Source organism: Hemitrygon akajei, chromosome 11 (assembly GCF_048418815.1).
Source record: "Hemitrygon akajei chromosome 11, sHemAka1.3, whole genome shotgun sequence".
Lineage (NCBI taxonomy): Eukaryota > Metazoa > Chordata > Chondrichthyes > Myliobatiformes > Dasyatidae > Hemitrygon > Hemitrygon akajei.
In genome coordinates this window covers 130,096,637-130,109,025 of record NC_133134.1, presented here as the reverse complement: position 1 = coordinate 130,109,025, position 12,389 = coordinate 130,096,637, and the positions used below count along the sequence as shown (strand labels likewise).

Genomic DNA, 12,389 nt, shown 5'->3' with positions numbered 1-12,389 from the left:
GAATAAGTACGAGTATCTAAAAAAAAATTACGACAAAGAAACTGCTAATGGACATCCCAATTACATTTGAAATATTTAAGCAGATGTTTGAAACTAATAAAAAAAGGTCCCGAGGGGGGAGGGGAGCCCAAAATAGGGCCGTGGAGGAAGCAGAACGCTGGCCTGCGTGTGCTACGTACTTGCAGGCAACCGCGTGAACCCCAGTAAACGGCAAAAAAAAAAGCAGCGCAGCCTCACCCACAGGAAAGTGAGCGCAGGCTGGGGACGGCAACCTCCCTCCGCCGAGATCAGACTGCCATCAAACACGATAACATACGATTACATTCACGAAGTTAAGACCCCGCCGGACAATGATTTATTGCTGATTAAACGCGCTTCCGCTCTCCCCACCCCTTCTGTGCCGCTGATAAATACGGCAGGCCGCTCAGGCGATTGACGGGTTTCAGTTTCCCCAGTGAAAAGGAAACCAAGCCAAGTTGCCCAGACCAACACAGACGGCGCAGGCTCCAGGGCTAACCTGCGGAACGCGGTTCCCTGGGCCCTTCCCCTAGAACCAGCAGCTCCCAGAAGCGCGTGGAAAGGCCGCATTCTGATCGAGCAACCGCTTCCTCACCCCAGCAGACTCCAAGTAGGAGCCTTTATAAAGTGAAGGGAGATTTAACAAAAAAAATACACCCACACCCTATGCCCGACTCACTCTTGCTCCCGGTGGTCGCCATCTTGTGTCGCTACCGGTCGCTGCTGACCTCCGCCGGTCGTGACGTCATTAAACGCGGGAACTGGCGGCGGGAGCGCGCATCGCGGGCGCACTGCGCTGAGTGGCGGCCGGGTGTGCCTTGTGAAAGCTGAGCGGTACCTAGCGCACAAAATGCTCGAGGAACTCAGCCGGCCGAGAGGCATTTATGGAAAAGAGTAAACAGTCGACATTTCGGGCCGAGGCCCTGCTGAGTTCCTCCAGCATTTTGTGTGTGTTGCTCGGGTTTCCTGTATCTGCAGATTTTCTCTTGTTCGTTTTTTTTTGTATTCAGCGAGTCTTCGTAAGCGGAAGGAGCATTGCGGTAACATTGAACAAGAAGGATTTGGCCTGACAGACTAATTTGCATGTATTTAAAGCTGTTAAGACATGTTGTTGTCCGTAAGGGCAACTTGTATCGCAACTCCGAGGATGATTTCCAAAACCGTGGTCATTCAGCCTTGTACTACTCAAGTTTACAGATGAAAAAAAGACTCTTGCCAACCTCGCTTTGTTGCATCACACTACCGTCTCATTATAAATGGTAAAACCACGGAAAACGTGTCTGCATCCCATTTCATGAAATATAAAATTCACCATTCCCTAAAATGAGCAGGAGTAGCCTCAATTTTTTGAAGATCAAGAACCTCAGACCCACGACAAATCTCATTGTCCACTTGGCACTAGTGACTGCTGCCTTTCAAGATGCGTTTGAGGCACATCAGGCATCTTATGACACCGAGATACTAACACCACGCACAGAACAGATTATTTAGATCACAAACATGAGAAAATCTACAGATGCTGTAAACCCAAAGCAACACACACAAAATGCTGAAGGAACCAGCCCAGGCGGTATCAATGGAAAAAAGCAAACGGTCGACGTTTCAGGCCAACACCCTTCATCAGGACTGATGATGAAAAAAGCACCTCACTGATAAAAGATAAATAATTCACTGCAAATTTTCTGTTTGAAATAAAGTTGACTCAAGTAAATAGGAGGAAAAAATGGAATTTTTCTAATTCATAATTCAGGATGTGAGCATCACAGTCAGGGTCTGCATTGATTGCACACTCTTAATTGTCCTTGAAAAGTTGGTGGTGTACTTTTTGTATCACTAGTCTTTCTAGTGACGGATCTTCCAATAATGCTATTGGGGAGGATGTTTCAGGATCTAGGTTCAATGACAATGAAGTAAATTAATTCATGTTAGTACGACGTGCAGGTTGAAGGGAACCCGCAGGTGGTAATATTCCCATGCATTTCTTGTCCTCGGTCCTCTTAGTTGTGGCCAAGCAGCTCTTTAGAATTGACAGATGGGAAGGTTAGGCAAATATAGAGTAGTGGTAAATCCAAACCCATAAGACTATTTAGGCCAGACATTTATCTGAGCTTATTATCAGTGATAGTATGACAAGAACAGGTGTCAATGGCCACAATAGAGGTCTAATTGATTAGTTATTAGAAGAGGTAGTAATGGGGGCAATGAAATAATGGACTAATTGAATTAGTATTTTGCATGGTGTTCACTGTGGAAGTTCCAAGAGTCAGGGGGCATGAAGTGTGTGAAGTTACCATAACTAGAGAGAAGGTTCTTGGAAGCTGAAAGATCTGAAGGTAGATAAGTAACCTGGACCAGATGGTGTACACCCCAGAGTTTTGAAGGAGGTGGATGAAAAGATCATGGAGACATTAGTAATGATCTTCCAAGAAACATTAGATTCTGGTGTGGGTCCAGACAACTGGAAAATTTCAAAATGTCACTCCGCTCTTCAAGAAGGTAAAGAGGAAAAAGAAAAGAAACCATTGGTCAGTTAGTCTGACCTCAGTAGTTGGGAAGATGGTGGAGTTGTTTATTAAGGCTGAGGTCTCAGGGTACTTGGAGGCACATGACAAAATAGGCAGTAGTCTGCATGGTTTCCTCAAGTGAAAATCTTGCCTGACAAATATGTTGCAATTCTTTGAAGAAGTAACAAGTAGGATAGACAAAGGAGAATCAGTCGATGTTGTGTACTTGGATTTTCAGAAGGGCTTTGACAGGTGCCACAAGCTTAACAAGCTACAAGCCCATGGTATTACAAGAAAGATTCTTGCATGGATAAAGCAGTGGCAGATTGGCAGGAGGCAAAGATTGGGAATAAAGGGAGCCTTTTCTGACTGGCTGCCGGTGACTAGTGGTGTTCCACAGGGGTCTGTGTTGGGGCCAATTCTTTTTACATTATATGTCAATGATTGGATGATGGAATTGATGATTGTGTTGCAAAGATTGCTGACAATATGAAGATAGCTGGAGGGGCAGGTAGTTTTGAGGATTTGAGATGTTACAAAAGGACCTAGATGGATTAGGAGAATAGACAAAGAAATGACAGATGGAATACAGTGTCAGGAAGTGTATGGTCATGCACTTCGGTAGAATAAGTGGAAGTGTTGACTATTTTCTAAATGGAAAGAAAATACAGAAAACTGAGGTGCAAAGGAACTTGAGAGTCCTTGTGCAAGATTCCCTGAGGGTTAACTTGCAGGTTGACTCTGTGGTGAGGAAGGCAAATACAATGTTAGCATTCATTTCAAGAGGACTAGAATATAAAAGCAAGGACGTACTGTTGGAAAGTTTATAAAGCACCAGTGAGGCCTCACTTGGAGTATTGTGAGCAGGTTTGGGCCCCTTAACTTAGAAAGAATGTTCTGAAACAAGAGGGGGTTCAAAGGAGGTTCACAAAAATGATTCCATGATTGAATGGCTTGTCATATGAAGAAAGTCTAATGGCTCTGGGTCTGTATTCACTAGAATTCAGAAGAATGAGAGGTGACATCATTGAAACCTATCAAATGGTGAAAGGCCTTGAAAGAGTGGATGTGAAGAGAATGTTTCCTATGGAAGGAGAATCTAAGACTAGAGGACTCAGCCTCAGAATAGAGGGGCGTCCTTTTAGAATGGAAGTGAAGAAGAATTTCTTTATACAGAGGGTGGTGAATATGTAGAATTCTTTGCCACAGGCTGCTGTGGAGGCCAAGTCTTTATGAATATGTAAGGCAGAAGTTGACAGATTCTTGATTGGTCAGGGCATGGGGCTGAGAGGAAAATTGGATCAGCCATGATGGAATGGTGGAGCCAACTCAAAGGGCCAAATGGCCTAATTCTGCTCCTACAGTATATCTGATTGTCTTTTAGCAGTTAGTGTAATGTTATTATAATGGCAGTTGTAAGATTGGGGTTCAATTCCCGGCACTGCCTGTGAGGAACTTGTATGTTCTCCCTGTGATGGTGTGGGTTTTCTGCGAGTGCTTTGGCTTTCTCTCACACTCCAAGGATGTATGGTTAAGCATAGTGCATTGTGGGGATTGTATTTTGGCACCAGAAGCATGACAACACTTACCCAGCACAATTATCACCAATTTGATTTGACCCAAATGATGCATTTCATTGTATGGTTCGATATATAAAGTAATCTCTTTAATCTTTGACTAGCCATGGCCCTCTCATATTGACCACGTTGTTGACACGTGGCCTAGTGGACAAAGCATCAGGTCTAGTGATCTGAAGGTCACTGGTTCGAGCCTCAGCTGAGGCAGCATGTTGTGTCCTTGAGCAAGGCACCTAACAACAAACACATTGCTCTGCGAGGACACCGGTGCCAAGCTGCTTGGCTCCTAGTGCCCTTCCCTTGGACAACATCAGTGGCATGGAGAGGGGAAGCCTTGCAGCATGGGCAACTGCCAGTCTCCCATACAACCCTGCCCAGGCGCAAACCTTCCAAGGCACAAATCCATGGTCTCACGAGACTAACAGATGCCTATTCTATTCTATTCTAATTGGCTAAGCCAAGATGAATTTCTGGAAGGGCACAGCAGGGTTATAACTAAATCCTGTGAACAGGCCAGAGCTCTGATAACTTCACCTGCAACAGCAGTGAGAAAAGTCAGGAAAGATCACAGCCAGAGAAGGCCAACTCTGAGGCCTCCATCCAAGGAAGCAAAGACAACACTTGAGGAAGTAGACCAGCCTTCATGCAAAGCATTTGCCCTTTCCTTTACAATTTTAGAGTAATCTTCATAATATTTGGCAGGAACATTTAGTCATGATTCCCTCAATCAAAAAATATTAATAAAAAAGTGTAAATGCTGGAGATAGGAACTAAAACCTGAAGAAGTTTGAAGCAGATATTGTCAAATTAAGGCTATTGAAAAATAAAGAGGAAGCAAAATATGTAAAGACAATTGAAGGAAAAGTTTAGAAAGCCTAAAATGTTTTGAGGAAATACCACTAGGCTTAAAAAAAAGAAAGATGAAAGCTTGTTTAACAATTGTAATGTTTCTCTCTACATGTACAACTCTGTAGTTAAGCACAGTTCCAAAGTCACCTAAATATCATGGTTGATGATGAGGAGAAGTACTGGGATGAGACGGGTCGGCTGGTTGAGTGTTATTGTGTGACAGCCCAGTGTTCAATGTCAGCAGGACCAAAGAACTCACTGTGGACTTTATGAAGGGGAAGTCAAGCGAGCACACATCAGTTCTCATTAAAGAAGCTACGGTGGAATGGACGAGCAAGTTCAAGTTTCTGTGTGTCAATATCTTGGATGACCAATCATAGGCCCAGCACATACAGTAGATGCAATTGTGAGAAGACATGTCAGTGTTCTCTACTTTCTAAGAAGTTGTTGTGTCATTGCAGATTCTGACAAACCTATACAGATGCACAGTGGAAAGCATTCTGACTAGTTACAGTACATCAAGGCCTGATATGGATTATCAGAATCAGGTTTAATATCTCCGGCATATGTCATGAAATTTGTTAACTTTGCTCCAGCAAAAAAAAAAGCAATACATAATAATAAAGAAAAATCTTCATAATAATAAAGAATTACAGTAGGAATATATATATATTAAATAATTAAGATAATTAGTGCAAAAAAAATAAAAAAGCAGCAAAGTAGTGTTTATGGGTTCAATGTCCATTCAGAAATCAGATGGCAGAGCAGAAGAAGCTGTTCCTGAATCATTGAGTGTATGCCTTCAGTCCTCTTTACCCCCTTCCTGAGAGGTATAATGAGAAGAGAGCATGTCCTGGATGATGGGGGTACTTAATGATAGACACTACCTTTCTGAGGCACCGCTCCTTGAAGCTGTCCTGGATATAACGAAGGCTAATGCCTATGATAGAGCTGACTAACTTTACAACTCTGTGCAACTTACTTCGAACCCATGCAGTAGCACCCCACCCCCATCCCTACCATAACAGATGGTAAAGCAGCCACGGTCCAGCTGTAGAAAGTTGCAAGTGTTTTTGGTGACATACCAAACCTCCTCAAGTTCCTAATGAAATATAGCTGCTGTCTTGCCTTCTTTATAACTGCATTGATATATTGGATCCAGGTTAGGTCCTCAGAGGTACTACTTCTTCATGTGCCTTGCACATTAGATGCTTGGGCAATCATGGCTCTCCACGTCGAACAATCCCTTGCAGTGTCAATGATACCTCGCACGTCTAGATTTGTTAGTTCTTTCACAGCGTCCATATATTTTCTCCTTTGCCTTCCTCTTCCGCATTTCCCAGACATACGTAAGGCATTCTATTTCTCCCTTTCTGATGACATGGCCCAAGGAATTAAGTTTCCTCTCATTTAATGTTCTCATTACATATCTTTTTGTATGGGCATGTTGGAGTACTGTCTCATTAGTGTGGTAAACTATGTATACCTGTTTGGACACGCCCCTCTGCTGACTGCTCCTGTGGCTCCTCCCACAGACACCTGCTGACTGCTCCTGTGGCTCCTCCCACAGGCCCCTGTATAAAGGCGATTGGAGGCACTGCTCCCCCCTCAGTCTCCGAGATGCTGTGCTCCGTTTTGCTGCCAATAAAAGCCTATCGTTCACCTCCCGTCTCCGAGAGTTATTGATGGTGCATCAATTAGTTACCCTATCTCTATATGTTATTTTCAGCATTCTTCTAAGAAACCACATTTCTGTTGCTTTTAAGTTTCTTCGGAGTTCTGGTGTTATGGTCCATGTTTCAGAAGCATACAGCAAGATTGACCAGATGTAACATTTTAGTAGCTTAAGCCTTGTTGTCATAGAAATGTGTCTGTTGGTAAAAATAGGTTTCATTTTTTGGAAGTTGGTTTTGGCAATGGCAATTCTTCTTTTTATTTCTATCTTATTTCCAGCATCTTGTGATATAAAGCTACCAAGGTAATTAAATTAACCAATCTATTGGTTACCGATGTACGATTGGCATTTGGGAGTATCCTGCTGTTTTGATAGATGTACAGTGCCTATAAAAAGTATTCACCTCCTTTGGAAGTTTTCATGTTTTATTGTTTTACAACATTGAACCACAGTGGATTAAGGTTGGCTTTTTTGACACTGATCAACAGAAAAAGAGTCTTTCAAGTCAAAGTGAAAACAGATCTCTACAAAGTGATTTAAATTAATTTCAAATATACAGCACAAAATAATTGATTGCCTAAGTATTCACTCCTTCAAGTCAGTATTCAGTAGATGCACCTTTGGCAGCAATAACAGCCTTGAGTCTGTGTGGATAGGTCTCTAACAGCTTTGCACATCTGGACACTGCAATTTCCCCCCGTTCTTCTTTACAAAACAGCACAAACTCTATCAGATTTCATGGGGTTCGTGAGTGAACAGCCCCTTTCAAGTCCAGCCACAAATTCTCAATTGGATTGAGGTGTGGACTCTGACTTAGCCACTCCAGGACATTAACTTTGTTGTTGTTAAGCCATTGCTGTGTAGCTTTGTCTTAATGCTTGGGGTCATTATCTTGCTGGAAAACAAATCTTCTCCCAAGTCACAGTTCTCTTTCTGACTGCATCAGGTTTTCCCTGTATTTTGCTGCATTCATTTTACCCTCAACCTTTACAAGCCTTCCAGGGCCTGCTGCAGTGAAGCATCCCCACAGCATGAAGCAGCCACCACCATGCTTCACGGTAGGGTGGCGTGTTTTTGATGATATGCATAGTGTTTAGTCTGATGGCCAAAAAGATCAATTTTGGTTTCATCAGACCATAGATCCTTCTTTCAGCTGACTTCAGAGTCTCTCACATGCTTCTGGCAAAATCTTGCTGAGATTTCATGTGAGTCTTTTTAATAGTGGCTTTCTCTTTGCCACTCTCCCATAAAGCTGCAATTGGTGAAGCACTCAGGCAACAGTTGTTGTATGCACAGTCTCTCCCATCTTAGCAACTGAAGATTGTAACTCCTCCAAAGCTGTCATAGGTCTCTTGGTGGCCTCCCTCACTAGTCCCCTTCTTGCACGGTCACTCAGCTTTTGAGAATGGCCTGCTCTAGGCAGATTTACAGCTGTGCCATATCCTTTCCATTTCTTGATGATGGCTTAATTGTACTCCAAGGGATATTCAATGACTTGGAAATGTTCATGTATCTATCTCCTGACTTGTGCTTTTCAATAATCTTTTTGCCTTCATGGTGAAGCTTTTGCCTGGATACTAACTCACTCATAGTTGGACCTTCCAGATAAGGTGTATTTTTACTACAATCATCTGAAACACCTTGACTGCACACAGGTCTCCAAAAACCGAACACTGACGCTCTGTCCTCCAGCAGTGGCGGGATCTCCCTGTGGCCACACACTTCAATTCCACAGACCACTCCCACTCTGACATGTCTGTCCATGGCCTCCTCTACCGTCAAGATGAGGTCGCGTGCAAGTCGATGGAGCAATACCTTATCTCCCGCCTGGGTAGCCTCCTACCTGCCGGCATGAACATTCAACTCACAGACCTCCGTTGATACCCCTGCCCCCCCCACCCCATCCCTATCTATTATTTCAGTCTGGTTCTCTTTCTCTCTCTTTCCCCCCCCCCCTCACTATAATCTCCCCCCAGCCCTACCTTTCTTTCTCTTTTATTTCCCATAATTCTCCACCTTCCCCCAGCCTATTTTCCTCCAACCTATCACTTCCTAGCTCTCTACTTTATCCTTCCTCCCACTTCTTATCCCCCATTGACCATCCCATGTTACTTCACTCCTGATGAAGGGTTTCAGCCCGAAATGTCGTCACTACCTCCTCCCATAGATGCTGTCTGGCCTGCTGAGTTCTGCCAGCATTTTGTGTTTTTATTTATTTCCAGCATCTGCAGATTCACTCGTGTTGCCTCCAAAAACAGATCTTCTTTAACTAATCATGTGACTTCTAAAACCAATTTGCTGCACCAGTGATGATTTCCTATTAAAGGGAGGGTGAATACTTATGCAATCAATTATTTTTGTTTTATGTTTGTAATTAATTCAGATCACTTTGTAGAAATCTGTTTTCTATTTCTGTTAATCGGTGTCAGAAAAGCCAAATTAAATTCACTGTGATTCAATGTAGTAAAGAAATAAATCATGAAAATTGCCAAAGGGTGAATACAGGGATCCCAGCTCCAGAACCTGGGTCTCTGTACCTCTCTCTGCAACTAGATCCTCAACTTCCTAACCAGAAGACCACAATTTGTGTGGATTGGAAATAACATCACCACCTCGCTGACAATCACACTGGCGCACCACAGGGATGTGTGCTTAGCCCACTGCTCTACTCTCTCAGCACCCATGACTGTGTGGCTAGGCACAACTCAAATGCCATCTATAAATTTGCTGTCATTACACCCATTGTTGGCAAAATCTCAGATTGGATGTGAAGGCATACAAGAGCAAGATATACCAGCTGGTTGAGTGGTGTCACAGCAAAAATCTTGCACTCAGTGTCAGTAAGACCAGAGAATCGACTGTGTATTTCAGAAAGGGTAAGGTGAGTTCTCATAGAAGGATCAGAAGTGGAAAGAGTGAGCAATTTCAAGTTCCTGGGTAATAATACAGTGCCCTATAAAAGGTATTCATCAATAAGGAGAAGCACTGTCGACGTTTCAGGCCAAGACCCTTCGTCACGCTTCTCCCTATTGATGCTGCCTGGCCTGCTATGTTCCACCAGCATTTTGTGTGTGTGTGTGTGTGTGTGTGTTGTTTGAATTTTCCAGCAACTGCAGATTTCCTCATGTTTGCTCTTCTAATATAGATATTTGTATTGTCCAGGTGATCCAAGGCCACGTAGAGAGCCAATGAGATTGCGTCCGCAATCAACCCATTGTGGCGATGGGTAAATTGCAGGGTTTGAGCTGTACCAGGTACACCATTTGGGCCTGTCACCTTGCGAGCGTTCACCCTATTGAAAGACAGCCTGACGTTAGCCTCTGAGACAGAGATAACAGGGTGCTCCAGGGATCCTCATCACTGTCGTTTTATTCTCCCTTTCAAAGCGAGCATGAAAGGCGTTGCACTCGTCTGGGAGTGAAGTATCACTGTTATACATGACATTGGGTATCGCTTTGTAGGAAGTAATGTCCTGCAAACCCTGCCAGAGTGGATGTGCATCCAATGTCATCTCCAACCTCGCTCAGAATTGTTCCTTAGCTCTTGAAATAGCCCTCCACAAGTTGTACCTGGTTTTCTTGTACAGATGTGGGTCACCAGACTTGAATGCCACAGATCTAGCCCTCAGCAGACTACAAACTTCCTGGTTCATCCACACAGGTTTTAATGAAGTCAGTGACAGCTGTGGCATACTCATTCAGACTCGCAGATGAATCCCTGAATCCAATCCACCGATTCAAAACAGTCCTGCGCTTCCCTTGTCCATACCGTCTTGGTCATCACTACTGATGCTGCAGTCTTCAGTCTCTGCCTCTACTCAGGGAGTAGAAGTACAGCCAGATGATCGGACTTTCCACAGTGTGGGCACTGGACAGCACGGTAAGTGCACTTAATGGTGATGTAACGGTGGTCCAGTGTGTTGCTTCCTCTATTACTACAAATGATTTGCTTGTAATAATTATTTAGAGACTTTTTCAAGCTGGCCAGTTAAAATTCCCCATAATGATGAAAAATACATCACGCTTCATGCCTGTTGACTACATTGCTCAGTTTATCTAGAGACTGTTTGACATTGGCCTGAGGTGTGATGTATACTGCTACCAGAATGATTGCTGATATTTCCCATGGCAGGTAAAATGGACAAACCTTGATCGTGAGGTGATCCAGGTCTGTTGAGCAGGACTGCCACAGCACCACCACGTTTGTACACCATGAGGAGTTGATCGCGAAGCACACTCCTCCTCCCCTGCCTTTGAAAGACTCAGCAGTCCTATCCAGTGCACAGAAACACAAGAACTACAGAGACTAATTGATTCATCGAGACCCATCATGTGTACAGCTCTCTCTACCATCAAAGATATCTACAAGAGGCAATGTTTTAGTAAAGCAACATTCATCACCAGCACCAGGGACTCACACCATATGGACAATGCCCTCTTCTCATTGCTGCCATCAGGAGCCTGAAGGCCCACATATCAAGGATCAACAAAAGCTTTGTTCCAACTGCCATTGAGTTCTTGACTCTACCTGAAAAATCCTAATGCTACCTTGGACTATATTTCTTTTTCTCACTCTCAATCTTGCATAAACGTTTTTGTTTATGAAGGAGATAAAGAGTCTAGTGCAGGCATGGGCAAACTGCGGCCCGTTAAGCTTTTTAATCCGGCCCGCAGAACTTGATGAAATTATATTAATAAACCTTGTTAACACCTCAGATCCATCCTGAGAATCGCCACAACAAAACTAAATCCAGACTTTGATGCGCTGGCTAAAAAGGGAGACCAACAACACTGTTCCCACTGAAATTTAAAATAAGTTTCTTCGTTGTGTTATGTAAAAAATGCATTTGAAAATATTTTTTTCAATAAGCCTTACATGTTACATGTCATTTCTGTTAAGTGATGGACATGAGTAGTGCGCAGGTGCACGTATGTTCTCAAAATAAAAAATGCGCTCCAGATCAAATAACGCGCTCCGCATACTGGCGCGCTGTCACTGTTCTGTCCTTCTGCTGGTCGTTGTTGAGTTTTGGCACAGGGGACAATTGAATAAGGAGCAGGACAAGTAGACCTGCATCTCCTACCGTTTTTGAAATAAAGACAGTCAGGAGGAGAGTGATGATGATAATATCTTGAAGGATAACAGAATTTTCAGTGCTTTAAAATAATAACTGTTACTATTAAAAAAAGCTGTATTTTATTCATTTAATTTTCAGTGTTTTAAAAGTCATTTCAATAAATAGCCAAATACCATGGGACTTCAAAGACAGATATTTTGTTGTAATGCATTTGTTCATTTTCAATTGAAATTAAAGCACATGTTTTCTACATATCCCATGATATTTTATTTTCTCTTATGAGGTGTATTACCAAAACACTCCGTCCATCTGCTCCTGGTCTGGCCCCCCTGTCAAATTTTAGAACCCTTTGTGGCCCACAAGTCAAAAAGCTTGCCTACCCCTGGTCTAGTGGCATGGTGTCAGGTGAACATTTTCCTCAATGTTAGCAAAACGAAAGAAATGACCATTGACTTCAGGAAGCACATGCCCCTGTTGTATCAACGCTGCTAAAGTGGAGATGCTTGAGAGCTTCAGTCCCAAAGTGTAATCATCATCAATAATTTATCCTGTTTCAACCAAATGAACACTCTATCCAAGAAACCACTCTAACGCCTCTATGACCTCAGAAGATTAAGGAAATTTGGAATGTTATCGTTGATCCTCACCAATATTTATAGATCCTCAATGTATATTGTATATATACAGTA

The 12,389-nt window shown here is 43.1% G+C and overlaps 1 protein-coding gene across 2 annotated transcripts in view; it reads right to left on the bottom strand.

The window, feature by feature from the left end:
• The window catches only part of LOC140736008 (ubiquitin-conjugating enzyme E2 variant 1-like), a 98,318-nt gene that overhangs the window by 39,679 nt on the left and 46,250 nt on the right, over positions 1–12,389 (bottom strand). Inside the window, exon 1 of one of the 2 annotated variants that reach the window (XM_073061682.1) lies at positions 698–808. The exons of the other annotated variant lie outside the window; for it this stretch is intronic. Coding sequence (XP_072917783.1) covers positions 698–719 — 22 coding nt within the window. The 5' untranslated portion in view covers positions 720–808. Of the gene's footprint in view, positions 1–697; positions 809–12,389 lie in introns of those variants that run through there. 2 annotated transcript variants of the gene reach the window in all.